Raw genomic sequence first — 18,507 nt, forward strand, 5'->3', positions numbered from 1 at the left:
AGACCAATCTGCCACTCTCAAAAATGACCTAAAACTTCTAGAAAAGTGGGAGTTGGAGTGGGATATAGAGTTCAACCCCTCCAAGTGTCAAGTGATCCACGCCACTAGAAGGAAACATCCTATCCCTACCCAGTATTACCTACTCGGAGTCCAACTTGAATCGGTCAGCTCAGCTAAATACCTAGGCGTGGATATCTCAAATGACCTATCATGGGACAATCACATAAACAGGTCAACCAAAAAAGCTAACCAAACCCTAGGGTTCTTACGAAGAAACATTAAGGTCAAATCCCAACCCATTAAGACCATTGCTTACCAGACTCTAGTCCGACCCCAGCTCGAAAATGCCTCCGAGGTATGGTCGCCCCACACCCAAACTCAAATTGACCAAATTGAAAGCGTCCAAAGAGAGCCGCCCATTGGATCAAGACGGACTACGGCCGTACTTCCAGTGTAACAGATAAGCTACACTCCCTAAACCTTTGTCAACTGGATTTAAGGCATATAGATTCTAGGTTATCACTCTTCTATAAGATTTATCATGATCTGGTTGCTATCCCAATCGTAGATTACCTTACCCCAATGACCCGATATGTCCGCTATGGCCATTCCCTAAGTTATAGGTTAATGACTGCAACCACTGACTATTACCAGTTTTCTTATTTTCCGAGAACAGTGTACCATTGGAACCAACTTCCTCCCACTGTAGCCCACCTCCCTACACTAGAGCAGTTCAGTGCTGCAGTTTGCAGCCTTGAACACGTCTCGCCCTAGTTATCCTGCAAACTCAAGTTTTAACCTTTTTATATCACCAAAGTTATTTTTTAGTTTCTTCCACTCTAAATTTTTATCACTATATTCTTTCTCTTTATGATTTTGACGCGCAAAATGTCTACGTTCTCGCAAGGGGTTTGACGTCTACGGGAGATAGATAGATCACCTGAACTGGTTTTTCCACGAAACGGACTCGAGAGTGGTTCCAATAAGTTTATGTACTTACTTACCGACATACTTATCATAACACTGAAGGTAAAACAAATCATTGCATAATTTACCTTTTCTTGTCACTAGCCTGTACTAGTACATTATCTTTTATTTAGCTGTTTAGTCATTTTCTTAGTAGTATTTTAAAGTCCTTTCTGGTAATTTAGTAAGCGCACGCGCAAACGGAAACACGCTCAACGCGGAATCAACAAAAAAAGACGAATAATAAATTAAATTTTTAAATAAATTTAGAAAAATATGGCGGTATGTACACATTTCCTTACATTACTGAAACTTAAAGTTTCCATTTGAGTTTGTAACTTTATACTTTGGCATGCCTCTGTTTTTTTTGTTCATTTTTTTGCAAATGTCATCGTATTTCGCGACCTGGCAGAAATGTGTACATGTTGTATCCTAAGTACTGCTACTATCTTTTATGTAAAAATAATGTTGTATACTATGTTTTTATCAGCATTTCTAGCTTTTCATTTTTTGCAAGATGATGGTTGTCTTGAACAGGCTGGTAACATTGTAGTTATGGCTGCCATAACTTAGCATCTTTGACGCTATTTTTGCGGTAGGATGGAGTTCCCTCGTATCGCAGTACTAATGGTTGTAACATAAATAACATATCAGTTTAGTCTGATCTTTACTTTGTTATCTGTATTAAAACTTTAAACCAACTGTCTGTTATAACTTGCAAATCATCTTTCTTTCTCAGCCAGCGGAGAATACGTGTAAAAAACCACAGGAGCCTGAAATTCTATCTGTAATGCTCCAAAATGGCTAAATATAAAAATGACCCCTCCTATATATATAAAAAAAGAACAGGAATGAAACAAAACCGTACCCCGCCCACTTTTTGTAAGCAAGAAACTTCGAAAAACAGCAAAGCATCTCTATACGTGCGGTCTTATTTTGAAGAGGACAAAAAATCTACTAGAAACACTGCTTACTGTAAACTGTCTTCCTTTTAACTAACATTAAATCATCATTTTCAATACCTTTTCGTTCATCGCCGAAACCATTGCGTGACGTCACATACATGTACCTGTTTCACAGCCTCGCAGTTAATTCGATGTACTTTCACTTCGATGTGTCATAACTAATTAAGGGTCAAATGCAACATTTTTATAAAAAAACACAGGATTTCCATACCATATCACAGCGCTCAGGTTTTCTGCCATAATTAAAAATAGTCACTATGGAAGTTTCCAATTTTTAAATTTCCCTCCAGTGAATAATGGAGTTACTTCCCCTTTTGTTTACGTTTTTGTTTTGAAAATATTAGTTGAATACATTGGCAAACAAATGCAAATATATAATTTTTATTCATGGAAAAATGAACAATAAAATATAGAACATAAACAATATCTTACCTTTATTTCTTATCGAAGTGAAAGTACATTGAATTAACTGCGAGGCTGTGAAACAGGTACATGTATACGGTCACACATTAAACCGGAATCCACCTAAAAACCGGAATACACCGGAATACACTTTCCATAACCGGAATACACCTGTATTTTTTAAGTTAAAGGTATTTTTGAAGGTTTTTTGATATAATTCAATCATATATATCATAAATAATTAACATACGGAAGAAAAATAAAATACGTTCACGCAAAATGATTTCATACGAGATTGAAGTTCGGCGACCGCGCGAGAAATTTCCATAACCGAAATACACCCGTATTTTATTAATAAATGGTATTTCTGTAGGGTTTATTGCAGAAATCATTCGTGTATAATATAAATAATAAGTTTACAAAAGGAAAATAAAATACTTTCACGCAAAACTATTTTATACGAGATTTGAATTTGGCGAGCGCACGGGAAGTTTCCATAACATAAATGCACTCGTCCTTTTATAACATGATCGTAAAGGGCATGTCACATGTTTATTATTGAAACTTATTTAATTGTTTCTTCATATTTGATTTATCATATAAAAAAAGAAAATAAACTATGAATTATAAAGTAGCAATTTTTGATTTTTAAATGAATTATAGACAAAATACGAGTGGCATAAACCCCGCTGATCGGAAAGAACATAACACGATCGGAAAGGGCATGTCACATGTTTATAATTTGAAATTATTTAATTATTTCTTCATATTTCGCATTTCGTTTAACAAATAAAAAAGAAAATAAATTAAAAAAAATATTAATATTCAATTTTTAAATGAATTGTACACAAAACACATGTCTGTGCATAAACCGCGCTGATCGGAAAGAACCGGCCGTATGTTTATTATTGGAACTAATTGAATTATTTCTTCATGTTTAATTTGATAATTTAAGAAGAGAATAAATTACGAAAAATCAGTTTTCAAAAGAATTATATTATGTTTAATATATAAATATAAAAACGTTTACTGCGCTTATTTCCAAAGCACAATTAATATCCTTTGAATATATGTAGCGTAACAAACACGTGCCTCTGATTAGTCCTGATAGAGTTTGATTGGATTATCACACCTATTGATTATATCAATTAATCAGTATATTTGTAAGCACACACATGCGACATATGACAAATAATGTCTGACAAGGTAAGTGCAGTTAAATATGATACGCTTTTATTCAATTTCATACTTGTTTTGGGGTAGTCCTGGGGTGTCTTGTGGTAAAAAGACCCACTCTACGGCCCGTTACGATCCTTTATAGATTTTCAACAACTTTGTCACATGATCATATCTTGTATGTCAATGTATATTACGTGATGAGGTATTATACTTATGTGGGTGGTTTTCAAAATAATGAAGCTTTTTCTTTTCTCTCACCTTACTTTAATTCAGTTTAGTTTTAGAATGCAATTTGGGGCAAATTATATCCAAATCAATGTAGTCAATAAATGTGTGCAATTTCAGCTTAATGAATCAAACAGTTTTAAAGTTATATTAAATTATATAGCTAATTTTGTCCCCTGTGCACCCAAAAAAGTGTGACATTTTACACGAAGTATAGTTTTCAACTGTGGCTTACTTTTTAAAACCATGCTTTATTGTTACAGTTTTGGCTTTTTTGTGTAACTTAAACTCTGCACATTTGAATAAAATACTTCTTTTCATTACCTACATCTTATTGTTACCGATATTTCACAACTTGTGATGGAACCCTCTTCACAAAAAATAGTGAAAAAAATACTAAATTTAAATGTTGAACACTACAATTTCATAACCCTATTACTTTTCTAAAGTTTTAATGTTTTTCTAAGATCCTTATCCCTTCAGCTGTGAAGACACAGTATGATTTTTTTCTTTAATAAATCAACTTTCTCAGAAACTTGATGGATGTCTATACACCTAAAAATGTCCCCTGTGCACCTTTTCAGTTGTAAAGTGTCAGGTTTCTTATATTCTTTAAATAAAATGGGATTTTACTTTATTTTCCTTGAAAGGGAGTTATAACAGATACAAAAGCAGCATTCAACTTCACATATTACTGACCGTTAAACATTCACAGAGCCAAAAGTGATGTCCCCTGTGCACCCTTTTTTGACATATATCAATTTTCATAGCATTACTGTAATTTGTGGTGGCAGTTCTATATTCTTAACAGTCTGAAAGCAAAATTTAGGCATTACTTGATAATTTAGCATTATATAAGAAACCCTGAACAATTTAAAATTCATTGTTTGCATTTATTTCTGAAGTTGCCAATTTTCAAGTTTAAAAGTGGAAACATCAATTTTATTGCTTCTTAAGCTCTTTAAGTTTACCTTAATATGTAATGTTCACTAGTAAATAGTGTGTAGTTAAAAGAATTTTACTTACCATGAACATATTCTATGAATAAATATTTTGATACAATTTGTCCCCTGTGCACCCTTTTTAGTAACATTATAAAGTATGTATGAATTTTACTATTCCATTTTATCATGCATGGCATTTTGTCATTTTTCTACTATGAATAAGCATTGCATGTAAACTAAATGATTTCAGTGTATTAGTTATGTATAAAGTCGCTTATTTTTTCATTTAAAGCATTACATTTAGTTGAATTTTCATGTTTTTATAGTGAAAATTTTCAATTTTGTAGTTATTTTGTGGAATAAATTAATTTTTTAATAGTATTTGTCTAAAGTTGATCACCATTAGTCTTTTTACAAATAGAAAACTAATAATGGATGAATATTACACTGATCTTCAGTATGTGTCCCCTGTGCATCTGTACAATAACTCAATTTTGAGTTGACAATTCTAGAAATTAGAATTACTGGACATTCTTGAAATTTGGCATGTGGTTTATAAACATGCAAAGTGAGAGAGAAAAATAGGTTTTATAATTATATGTTAGTTATTTTGCATTTAGCAACAACTTTTCTAGGTAAAGTATTATTTTCATGTCAGATTTGTGCAAAAATTGTGATTTTGAAAACCGATGTCCACAAACATATGAGTAAATAAGTTTCAAACCATACACATACACCCATTACTTATCATTTATGTTGAAAAAATTACTGTTATACATATTTCCTTGTCATAAAACATTGCAACATTTATCACCCATCTTATGGAAAAATTCACTGAACTTTCAAATTAGAGGCTGAAATATTTTCTTATTGGCATTTCTCAACACTTTCCGAGAGTTATTTCCTTCAAATTTGAAGTATTTGCTATCATAAAAAATAGGTGACCACCCTAAAAAATAAGTTTGAATTTTCAACCTCTATGTCACACTTTTGCTTCATTATTTTGAAAACCACCCATGTACAAATTACTGAATACATTTTTGTTCTGTTCTTGTCGATAGAATTGCAACTTGAAAAATTGAAGAAAAACAGGTACATTCAGTATAATTTTTTATTTTTCAATAGTAATCAATGTTTTGCTAAAACAGCGATGTATTGTAGATTTAAACATTTTCATTCCTCCTTCCTTCTCTCCAGGATGCACTAAGTCTCGATCATAATGTCTCGGGTATCGTAGTTGTTTTCCTTTATCAACATAGTCTTCCTTTAAATACTTTTTCAGTGTTTCATTTACAGAATTCCTTATTTTGTTAAAATCAGTTTTAGTAATTCCAGTCCACTCTGGAAATTTAGGAGAAGTGTTTTTACGTCGTAACTTTACCAAAATTCAGAAATTATATCGCGAAAAACGTCAACAAACTTATTATTTGGATTGACTGGAATTTACCCGGGAATCGTAAAGATACAAAACATCATGCCGGTAATTTTCCATTCCACGAGCACGTGCGACCTATCGTAATATCTAATTTACATCGCTCGACGTTACTTTTGTTTATCAACACGTACATCAAACGCGCGTAGTGCATTCATTTTTTAGCCCACCATCATCAGATGGTGGGCTATTCAAATCACTCTGCGTCCGTGGTCCGTCATCCTTCCGTCCGTCCGTTGTCAGTCCGTCCGTCCTTCCGTCCGTTAACAATTTCTCGTTATCGCATCTCCTCAGAAACTACCTGGGGGATTTTGACCAAACTTTGTCAGAATGATGTATTGGTACCCTAGTTGTGTCCCTCTGAAAATCAGACTGGTTCAACAATTTTTTAGTAAGTTATGGCCCTTTGTTAGCCCACCATCATGATGATGGTGGGCTATTAAAATCACTCTGCGTCCGTGGTCCGTCCGTCCGTCATTCCGTCCGTCCGTCCGTCCGTCCGTCCGTCCGTCCGTCCGTTAACAATTTCTCGTTATCGCATCTCCTCAGAAACTACTGGGGGGATTTTGACCAAACTTTGTCAGAATGATGTATTGGTACCCTAGTTGTGTCCCCCTGAAAATCAGACTGGTTCAACAATTTATGAGTGAGTTATGGCCCTTTGTTTATTTCTATAATTTATATAGATTTATATAGGGAAAAACTTTGAAAACCTTCTTGTCCAAAACCACAGAGCCTAGGGCTTTGATATTTGGTATGAAGCATCATCTAGTGGTCCTCTACCAAGATGATTCAAATTATTTCTCTGGGGTCAAATATGGCCCCGCCCTGGTGGTCACATGGTTTATATAGACTTATATAGGGAAAAACTTTGAATAACCTCTTGTCCAAAACCACAGGGCCTAGGGCTTTGATATTTTGTATGTGACATCATCTAGTGGTCTTCAACTTAGATTGTTCAAATTATACCCCTAGGGTCAAATATGGCCCCGCCCTGGGGGTCATATGGTTTACATAGACTATATAGGGAAAAACTTTGAAAATCTTCTTGTCCAAACCACAAAGCCTAGGGCTTTGATACTTGTAATGTAGCATCATCTAGTGGTTCTCTACCAAGATTGTTCAAATTATCCTCCTAGGGTTAAATATGGCCCTGCCCCGGGGGTCACATGGTTCATATAGACTTATATAGGGAAAAGCTTTTAAAATGTTCTTGTCAGTAACTACAACATTCAAACTTGGACCACATGTATATTTTTGAGTGGCAAGATGAACCTTGACATGAGTTGACCTTGATTTTGACCTAGTGACCTACTTTCACATTTCTGTAGCTACATCCTTCAAATTTGGACCACATGCATAATTTTGTGCACTGGAAAAAACTTTGACCTTTATTTTGACCTAGTGACCTACTTTCACATTTTTGAAGGTACAGGCATCAAATTTGGACCATATGCATAGTTTCCTGTTTCAAAATGAAATTTGACATTGATTTTGACCTAGTGACCTACTTTCACATTTCTCAAGCTACAGCCTTCAAATTTGGACTCCATGCATAGTTTTGTGTACCGAAAAAAACTTTGACCTTGACATTGACCTAGTGACCTACTTTCACATTTTTGAAGGTACAGGCTTCAAATTTGGACCACATGCATAGTTTTGTATTCTGAAATAAAATTTGACCTTGATTTTGACCTAGTGACCTACTTTTACATTTCTCAAGCTACAGCCTTCAAATTTGGACCACTTGCATAGTTTTGTGTACTGAAATGACCTTTGACCTTTACATTGACCTAGTGACCTACTTTCACATTTTTAAGGTACAGGCTTCAAATTTGGACCACATGCATAGTTTTGTATTCCGAAATAAAATTTGACCTTGATTTTGACCTAGTGACCTACTTTTACATTTCTCAAGCTACAGCCTTCAAATTTGGACCACATGCATAGTTTTGTGTACCGAAACAAACTTTGACCTTTACATTGACCTAGTGACCTACTTTCACATTTTTGAAGGTACAGGCTTCAAATTTGGACCACATGCATAGTTTTGTATTCCGAAGTAAAATTTGACCTTGATTTTGACCTAGTGACCTACTTTTACATTTCTCAAGCTACAGCCTTCAAATTCGGACCACTTGCATAGATTTGTGTTGTGTACGGAAATGAAATTTGACCTTGAGCTAGTCAGTAAGTCTTGAAATTTGGAACACTCAAAAATGGCACATTGGTGGGCGCCAAGATCACTCTATGATCTCTTGTTTATTTCTATAATTTACACAGATTTATATAGGGAAAAAGTTTGAAAATCTTCTTGTCCAAAACCACAGAGCCTAGGGCTTTGATATTTGGTATGAAGCATCATCTAGTGGTCCTCTACCAAGATGATTCAAAATATTTCCTTGGGGTCTAATATGGCCCCGCCCCAGGGGTCACATGGTTTATATAGACTTATATAGGGAAAAACTTTGAAAAACCTCTTGTTCAAAACCACAGGGCCTAGGGCTTTGATATTTTGTATATGACATCATCTAGTGGTCTTCTACAAAGATTGTTCAAATTATCCCCCTAGGGTCAAATATGGCTCCGCCCCGGGGGTCACATGGTTTACATAGACTTACATAGGGAAAAACGTTGAAAATCTTCTTGTCCAAACCACAAAGCCTAGGGCTTTGGCATTTGTAATGTAGCATCATCTAGTGGTTCTCTACCAAGTTTGTTCAAATTATCCCCCTAGGGTCAAATATGGCCCCGCCCTGGGGGGGTCACATGGTTCATATAGACTTATATAGGGAAAAGATTTTAAAATCTTCTTGTCAATAACCTACAACATTCAAATTTGGACATGTATGGTTTTGAGTGGCAAGATGAACCTTGACATGAGTTGACCTTGATTTTGACCTAGTGACCTACTTTCACATTCCTGTAGCTACAGCCTTCAAATTTGGACCACTTGCATAGTTTTGTGCACTGAAAAAAACTTTGACCTTGACTTTGACCTAGTGACCTACTTTCACATTTTTGAAGGTACAGGCTTCAAATTTGGACCACATGCATAGTTTTGTGTTCTGAATTGGAATTTGACCTTGATTTTGACCTACTGACCTACTTTCACATTTCTCAAGCTACAGCCTTCAAATTTGGACCACATGCATAGTTTTGTGTACTGAAACAAACTTTGACCTTTACATTGACCTAGTGACCTACTTTCACATTTTTGAAGGTACAGGCTTCAAATTTGGAACACATGCATAGTTCTGTGTTCCGAAATAAAATTTGACCTTGATTTTGACCTAGTGACATACTTCCACATTTTTGAAGGTACAGGCTTTAAATTTGGACCACATGCATAAATTTGTGTTCTGAAGTGTAATTTGACCTTGATTTTGACCTAGTGACCTACTTTCACATTTTGTCCTTGAAATTGATCTAGTGACCTACTTTCACATTTCTCAAGCTACAGCTTTCGAATTTGGACCACATGCAAAGTGTTGTGTACGGAAATGAAATTTGACCTTGAGCTAGTCAGTAAGTCTTGAAATTTGGAACACTCAAAAATGGCACATTGGTGGGCGCCAAGATCACTCTGTGATCTCTTGTTTAATATTATCGCTTCAAATTTTCAACACCGCTTAAGAAGTAATACAGTTTGAATTTTATAACGCTTTTAATAAGATATCGATAGTAATGTAGGGAAAATTCTATAAAAACGGTCGAATTTTCACATAATTATTTGTAAAACTTCAAACAGCGCGATCTGGATTACTTATTTCTTTCTAAAAGTAAATAAATGATACATGCTATGGCCATAAAATTCAGACTTTTGACCAGAAAGTACAAAAAAAAGAATAAAAAAATCTTAAATAATGAAAAAGCGGCAGCAATTTAAATAAATGGAGTAAAACGATTTTTGGCAAACAGGTTTCTGTCAGTGCGGCATAATAGGTTACGTGACCTCGTGAACGTAAATAGAAATGTGGTTTTAAAATAAAGCAATATAATGTCGTTGCGGTTTTAAATGCATCTTTGTACATGTATATTTTTGACACGACACTTTACTTTTAAGATATTCTTACAATAATGTAAATTCCTTGAGGAATCGAAACTTGAAAGAAATTTACCTACCTAAGTTAAAATCTAACAAAATTATGGCGATTGTTGTTCATCCACGAGTGCGCAATTTCCCGTGCGCTGAACAAATTCTCAACGTTTTGCGCATTTTAATTTCCTTTTGTAAATTAATTATTTATTTTAGATATGACTGAATTCTGTCATAAACTCTAAAAATACGATTTATTTAAGAAATACGGGTGTACATTAGAGAATTTTAGGGCATGGAAATTCATATACGAATACGCAAATTTCCAGTGCCTTCGCCGATTTTCAATCGTGTAAAAAACTTAATGCGCAAAGTATTTTAATTTCATTTCGAAAATTAATTATTTATGATATATATCTTTGAATTCAGTCATAAACTACTTCAAAAATAGCATTTGTTGAAGAAATACGTGTGTATTTCGGTTATGGTAATTTCCCGCGCGGTCGCCGAATTTTCTATCTCTTATAAAATCGTTTTGCGTGAACGTATTTTATTTTCCTTTCATATGTTGATTATTTAAGATATATATGATTGAATTATATCAAAAACCCCTCAAAAATACCTTTAATTAAAAAAATACAGGTGTATTCCGGTTGTAGAAAGTGTATTCCGGTGTATTCCGGTTTTTAGGTGGATTCCGGTTTAATGTGTGACCCCATGTATATGTGACGTCACGCAATGGTTTCGGCGATGAACGAAAAGGTATTGAAAATGATGATTTTGTGTTAGTTAAAAGGAAGACAGTTTACAGTAAGCAGTGTTTCTAGTATATTTTTTTGTCCTCTTCAAAATAAGACCGCTCGTATAGAGATGCTTTGCTGTTTTTCGAAGTTTCTTGTTTACAAAAAGTGGGCGGGGTACGGTTTTGTTTCATTCCTGTTCTTTTTTTATATATATATGAGGGGTCATTTTTATATTTAGCCATTTTGGAGCATTATAGATAGAATTTCAGGCTCCTGTGAAAAAACACAAAAAAGTTGGCCATACTTGACCTACTTTAACAATCCCATAGTTCTCAAATATCGCGGTATTTGATTTTGATAGCTGCGGGACACACCTACTTGCGTCATCATGTGACCGCAATAATTTCATTCATAAAAACAATGCATCAGACAAACTTTTTGAAGCGGTCCAGGTTGTGGATTTAGTTTAATTTAAATAAAAGCGTTTTTGGGCTGGAAGGGGTGATGAGCCAGGGATTTCCCTTGGCTTTTCTGGATGGGAGTCCCGGGACACCCACACCTGCCAATTTGGGAGTCCTGGGTGACTTTGGGGATCCCCAATTATATTTAAAGAATTTTCATGAATTGTATAGCAAATATCTAACAACCTAATGGATACAATATTATATTTATAAGTTGATGTGTATTTATCGTTATTCATCCTACTGGTAACCCTGATAATTACCTTTTTATATGATTCATGTTGGCTAAAATTTCCGAGCTGTAGCCATTTATTACATTTTGTCATTGAGTGTTTTTATCAAACTTATGATGGCATGACTGTGGTCTGTCTGCAGCAGCTATTTTGTTCAATATAAATACAGTTTTTTGGGGGTTTTTTTGGAACCACATTTAAGGCCCGTTTATTCATCACAAAATTTACATTTACATTTCAATATATAACATATATAACATATACAACATTAAAATATTCACATATTACATAATTTGTGACCCAGTCTTTATAAAACTTGGTCAGAAAGTTTGGCCTGATGATTTCTAGGTCAAGTTTCAGTGATTTTTTTTTTCTTATATAAGTGGTACCAAATATCAGACCCGTTCCGCCAGACCCATTCACAATGGGTGTGAAAATCTTTAGTAATAGTAGAAAAACGCTAGAAGAGGGTTCAGTGGACCGGAGGTTCCGGTTTTGACCCGCAAAAATCAAGAAAAACTCGTATTTGACCCACACATAATATGCCCTGTGCGTCAGCTTGACTCACGGTAATTCTTTTTGATGCATCACAAGTTCGAAAGTTCCGCCCCTTTTCAATCAAAATCCAAGTGAACTTCAATATTGTTTGTGGACACAAGCCGAAGTATGGCAGTAGGCAGAGCATTGTATATTTTAAATTAGCTACTGACAGATGTCAATCATGCCACACGCCGACTGACATGTGGTCATCATCAATGTGTAATAGTTGATTGATAAACCATGCAGCATTAGATTATCATGTTTGTACCTCTTGTTAATTAGCGGTAACAGCTTATGCTGTATTGTGTTATATGTGTTGCCAATTTAAAATAATTATTTTATGTGCTTTATTTGATTTAAAAATAAGCCGGTCAGCCGTTACACAAATTTATTATCTTTGCCGAGGTATTTTGCTAGGGCAAAATAAAATATAAATGTTTTAAATCATCAGATATTATAAGTATTGAATAGGTCTGGTGAAAAGATGAAATTTAAAATGGGTATTTTATCAAGAATTTAAAAAGTTTGCTTTCGTTTTTTCATATTTGTCACCCGTTTTCGCTACCATGTATTTCGGACATTTTTACCATTTCTTACAAGATTTTCTAGTACAATCGAAATAAAAAGCCAATAAAAAAAAATCTGCATTTAATAATAATATGATAACTCCTGCAAAAGCAGCTCTTATTTTGAAGCATTTTTGTGAATAAAAACTTGCAAATGCACCAAACCCCACCTACTTTTAGGCAATGTACAAAATAAGACAACTAAAATATGAATGGCTTAAAAAATTCTGTCATGACTAATGGACTTGTTTTAGATAAAGTCTGTGGAAGTCACATTTATAACAGTATATCATTATCAATTTGTTGATGTTGGCCATAAAATGGTAGAAGCAGAAGTATAGCTTGATCCCCTGACAGGGCTTGAGCTAGGGAGCGACTTGGGCGAAATAGTCGCTTTGTAGCTCCCCACTTCGCTCTAATCTAACATCAAAGCGAAATTCAAGTCGCCCGATTTTTTCATCCACACTCCTCCAGTTATCCGCTGTCTGCCTGTTGACACTTGACTGGAATACATGATAGCATAATTTAAGCTCTGCCTACTTCAGATTACGGAGCAGTGCGAAGGTGACACTTGTTTTGTATGTATTTAATTCACATACTTGTTATTTAAAGTGACTGACTTTGAGTGCATTAGCATTGGGAGCTTGATTTTTTTTTTGCTGATATGGAATTAACTTTTTTAAATTGTATTCATATTTAAAGGATTTTCTTGGTTTGGACAATCATTGCAAGAGTGAAAAAAAAACTTGAATTTGCAGTTTAATCACATTAGATTCACAAGGTTAAAAATGATAAGAAAACAGAATCACTGGCATTTTCAGTGAATTCGTTATTTTACTTTAAAGTAATAGACTTTGTAAACAAAGACAGGGAATAATAAAAAAATAGTAACATTATATAAAGCGTATTTAGTTCCTTTTTCAGCTTGCATGTCATGGTGCTAAAATCTTTCCACGTTTTCCCTAAAGTCTCTCCACTTCTCCCTAAAATCTTACCTGAGGGGAAAGTGACTTCTCCCTAAAATCTTAGCCTAGCTTAAGCCCTGTCTGAAAAGCTGATGTTGACACTTGAAAATCTGATTTTGTTTTGGAATAAATATATGAATGTAAGTTTTTAATACCCATATTTTTACACCCATATATCCAATCATTGAACATTTTGATTCACAAAGTATTAATAAATTCACAATTAAGGGGGCAAAGATTCACAATTTTGAGAAAAACAACGCTAATTTTCACAATTTTTCTGGTACCGGACCCATTCACAATTTTGAGAAAAAAATCACTGAGTCTGAATTTGGGTCATGTTGGATCAAAAACTAGGTAACCTGGTCTAATCAAATGAAAAGCTTGTGAACATTCTAGAGGCTACAGTTGTGTCCCAATATTTATGAAACTTAATAAGTTTGGCTTGATGATTTCTAGGTCAAGTTTGAATCTGGGTCATGTGGGGTCAAAAACTAGGTCACACATTGCAAGTGGTGGGAATCCGAAGTATTTATAATTGCTTAACCCCAAGAAAGACAAATTGAAGAATCAAAATAATAAATTTCTGCTTTTCTTTAGTATTTTAAATTAGTATTGTGCACATAAATTGACGAATTTTTTTACTGCTAAAGTAAATAACACTTAAAGAAATCAACGATAAAATTGCACTTACACCGTCTCCAACCAATGGGCTTTTCCTAAAAAAGAGGGTTAGGTTGAGTTCTTCAGTACTTGGGTATTACGAGTGCAAGTACCATTTTTCCTAGTACTCGCTAGCACTCTGTACTCAATGAAAAAATATTGGTACTCTTGAGTTATGAAAACTTTTCTAAAATAGACTGACCAATAATTGTGTCAGTTGAACATTAAACCAACAAAAAAAAAATAGATGTATTGCATAGCAGTGAGAATAGTATCAAAATAGAATTGTTAAAAGAATTGTTGTATCAGAACAAAACAATCTTACCAGTACCTATCCAGCCATTGTGATACAATCACAGAACAAAATTTCTAAAACCCTGCAATTCCACAGGTGTTTGTGGCATTCCCAAAATGATGGAAAAAAAGGCCTGCAAATATTTTAGATTATCCTTTTCTTTGCAGTCACTTCCTATGAATCCAAAGCCATTTTTGAATGGTCTTACTGGAAAACCTGTTTTGGTGAAACTCAAATGGGGTATGGAATACAAAGGCTATCTAGTTTCTGTGGATGGCTATATGAACTTACAGGTAAGTCACTGATACATATCTATTAAGCCTACAGTGCTAAAAGAGCTTGAGTTTCACAATGAATATTCATCTCCCATCAGATGTGGAAAAATACTCAGTCGTGATACACCTTACTTTAATTGTGAGGACAAAGTTCTATGATGTTCAGTGTGTCAGAAAGTTAATTGATTCAAACAGCTTTATTATTCATTTGAACTTATAGTTGACTGTGGCCAATATAACACTAGAAGTAAGTAGACCAGTGGTATGTATGATAAAATGGTCATTAAAACAGTACCTTGATCTGCCATGGTGAATTTGCTGAACATTGTAGATTTACTAGGTCAGATCACAGTCAGTGCAAGAGTCTCTTAGGATCCAGGTCTGGCAAAATTCGCTCTTGCCAAATACAACCTGGTAAGATAATAGAATTATGAAATTAACCCTTGTTAAGGAATTTTGGAATATTGATATTGGCTGTTTTGTCGCTTTTTGTGATGTAATATGTAGAATACACCTGAAACCAAAGTGTGTACAAGAAAATGTAACTGAAATAGAAAAAAAACTTAACTTTCAGGTAGTTGATTGAACTTGCAACAAATTAGCGATATATTAATAGTTCTTGACCTATTTAACAATGAAGGCTTCTTGCAGCTGTTATAATAATTTAATATTAGTTTTGTACATAATATACTGCTGTCACAAAGAAGCTGAAAACTTGCGTACTTAATATTGTTGTTACTGTTATAGTTGGCAAATACAGAAGAACTTATAGATGGAGCACTGACTGGGAATTTAGGAGAAGTTTTAATCAGGTAAGTAAGAGAACCCTCAGAAATTCTGGTCGGCATCTTGGCACTTTCATGCTTGACTTGGGGGTCATTTTCAGTTTTAGGTTGTAATTTCTAGCTCATTTGAGCACAAAGTCTCTGGGTGAGCTATTGTGATCACTCCCTGTCGTCCGTCCACATTTACCTTGGAACAAAATCTATGAAACTTGGCCTGGATGTTTCTTGGAAAGTCTCCTTCCAAAAATGTTCAAACACTTAGCTTGGTTGCACATAAAAGCTAAAAATAGAAAACATAATCTCCTAAACTGCTTGTCCAATTCACACAAATGGTCCTTCTGTGTCTTTTTACCAAGATTTTTCAAAATATTCTGATTGTCTAAAAAAAATGGCAACCAGGGGACATTGTCACTTTTCCCTATATGTATATACTTGGAAACTTTAAAAATCTTACATGAAACTGCTGGCCTGATTTTGAAATAATTTCATACAAATGTGCCTTGTGTGAACCAGAACCAGGATTATTCAAATTCTTTTGATTCATCAAAAAACATGACCACCAGAGGCATAGTCAATTTTCCCTTTATGTATGTTTTTTTTAGTGGAAAATTTAAAAATCTTGTTGAAACAGCAGGTCTAATTTTAAAATAATTTTACTCAAGTGTGTATGGTGACCCTTAATGAAGATTGTTCAAATTTTTTTGATTATTCAAAGAACATGGCAGCAAGGATGCAAGGTCACTTTCCCCCTTTATACATGTAGCGAAAACTTTCAGAATCTTATTGTTTGATATTGTCTTTTAGTATCCGGTGTCATCATTCCTGCAACATCTTAACCCACCTCCCTCCACCCCAAATGACACACACACGTAAATTCCCCGTCTATATTCATTTAGTAGAATTTTGCTCTATTTCAAAATAATTTCACAGACATTTTTCTTGAACAGCAATTTACAAAAACTGTTTAAGTAAGCAATATAACTCAGGTGAGCGATCTAGGATCATCATGGCCCTCTTCTTCAGTAGGGCATATTATAAATAATCTGAGGCAGCTAGGCAGGGAAGTAGCATAGTTGATAGTTGACTGAGGTTTATAACCAGCTAGCTCCTTCAGGCCTGTCTTGAGTTATAGTCCATGAAGTAACTAAAGTTTTTGTAGCATGTGTCTCAGAATTTAGAGTTATCAAACATTAACTTTTTAAAAAAGGATGTCCAGACTCCATATATTTGCAAAGTCAAATTATTGAATGACTTAATTAATTGCTCTATAATTTTCAAGTCTTACAGGTTATATCATTTCATTTTCTAGATCTTTGCTCAAAATTCTTTGTTGCAGATTCTGTAAATGTGTGATATTATGTTTTACAGGTGCAATAATGTGTTGTATGTTCGAGGAGTTGAGGAGGAAGATGAAGAAGGGGAAATGAAAGACTGAACTGATAAAATTCCAGAGGTCTGCTGTAAATATTTGTCAAGAAAGATGTGTAGTGTTTAAAACTGGGATCAATATTTTGTTGTAGTAATAGTGGAAGTTTTGAGTTGACAGCCTGAACGTGATGATACATATATAGAAAAAAGAAACTGTCTTACCTCTAGGACTATAATGCTGAAGTATTATGGTAACATTATGGAATTAATCAACGTTCATTTACAGCTGTAAACATGTTTGGAAATATGTAATGAGCAGGTTTCATCCAACAATTTTAAAGCAAGTGATCAGGGCAACTTATTATTAATCACACCAGTTGCCTTAGAAAATGAGGTGGCTTTATAATCGGTATTAATACTGAGTAACAGACTTAGGTTGAAGCAAGTAAATAGAAGTCCAGATTGTATCTCCCTACATCTTCAGAATACCATCGAAGGTTTTAGAGTGCAGACATTAAAACTTCAGTTGAAGTTGATCCAGTAACTGCAGATCTTTTAAAACTATTTAAACAGTTGATCTGTTCAAGCTAACAGAGAAATCACGTGTGTCATTTTCAGAAAGATCATATTTTCCTCTCAAAACTTGCATTACTGTCATCGAAATATGTACTTATCATCAGTGAAGAGATCATTGTAAAAATTCATTTCAATTTTAATTGTTGTTTTATACAAAATAAAAGACAGAAGAGAGAATAGGCATTTTTCATTACCTCACCCAAGCACGAAGTGTACGTCGTGAGCTGTTGTGATCACACTGTGTCCATCATGCGTGCACATGTCCTGTTTGTCCATTGTCAACAATTTAAAAGACATCTGACTGGAATTTGATGAGACTTGGCGTGGGTGTTCCTCTTCCAAAGTTGTTCAAACAGTTCCGCTTGGTTGCCAGAGCTAAAAAAAGAAAAACCTTCAAATGACATAGATCTCCATCACCGATGGTCTGATTTTGAAACAGTTTCACACAAATGATCCTCATGTAACCTATCAAGTTTGTTCAAATTATTCTGATTTCATCAAAATATGGCCACCAGGGTGTATAGTCCTTTTTCCTAATATTGTTAATAGTGGAAATTTTTAAAGTCTTCTTGTGTGAAACTGCTGGCCCAATTTTAAAATAATTTTATGCAAATGGTCCTTTTGTGACCCTCTACCAAGATCATTATGTCTCTTCCCCCTCCCCCTGGTGGAGACATATTCTTTTTGCCCTGTCCGTCCGTCATACTTCATTTCGGACCAGTTACTGGAGAACCATTTGACCTAGAACCTTCAAACTTCATAGGATGGTAGAGCTTATGGAGTAGACAACCCCTTTTGTTTTTGGGGTCACTCCATCAAAGGTCAAGGTCACAGGGCCTGAACATGGAAAACCATTTCCGATCAATGACTTGAGAACCACTTGAC

At 34.6% G+C, this 18,507-nt stretch overlaps 1 protein-coding gene across 1 annotated transcript; it reads left to right on the forward strand.

Moving 5' to 3' along the window:
• Window positions 1-1,125: 1,125 nt before the first annotated feature.
• On the forward strand, window positions 1,126-17,799 carry LOC123529068 (small nuclear ribonucleoprotein F). The gene is made up of 4 exons (XM_045309269.2): window positions 1,126-1,248; window positions 14,786-14,911; window positions 15,641-15,705; window positions 17,047-17,799. Exons 1-4 carry the CDS (start codon window positions 1,243-1,245, stop codon window positions 17,111-17,113), a joined length of 264 nt encoding a protein of 87 aa, XP_045165204.1. The 5' UTR covers window positions 1,126-1,242; the 3' UTR covers window positions 17,114-17,799.
• Window positions 17,800-18,507: the final 708 nt, after the last annotated feature.

This window comes from Mercenaria mercenaria, chromosome 13 (assembly GCF_021730395.1).
Source record: "Mercenaria mercenaria strain notata chromosome 13, MADL_Memer_1, whole genome shotgun sequence".
Lineage (NCBI taxonomy): Eukaryota > Metazoa > Mollusca > Bivalvia > Venerida > Veneridae > Mercenaria > Mercenaria mercenaria.

Excerpts from the sequence above, each read along its gene's own strand:
- LOC123529068 (XM_045309269.2), top strand. Across the intron at positions 14,912-15,640 it reads ATGGCTATATGAACTTACAG|TTGGCAAATACAGAAGAACT; the intron begins GTAAGTCACTGA and ends TTACTGTTATAG. Across the intron at positions 15,706-17,046 it reads TTAGGAGAAGTTTTAATCAG|GTGCAATAATGTGTTGTATG; the intron begins GTAAGTAAGAGA and ends TATGTTTTACAG.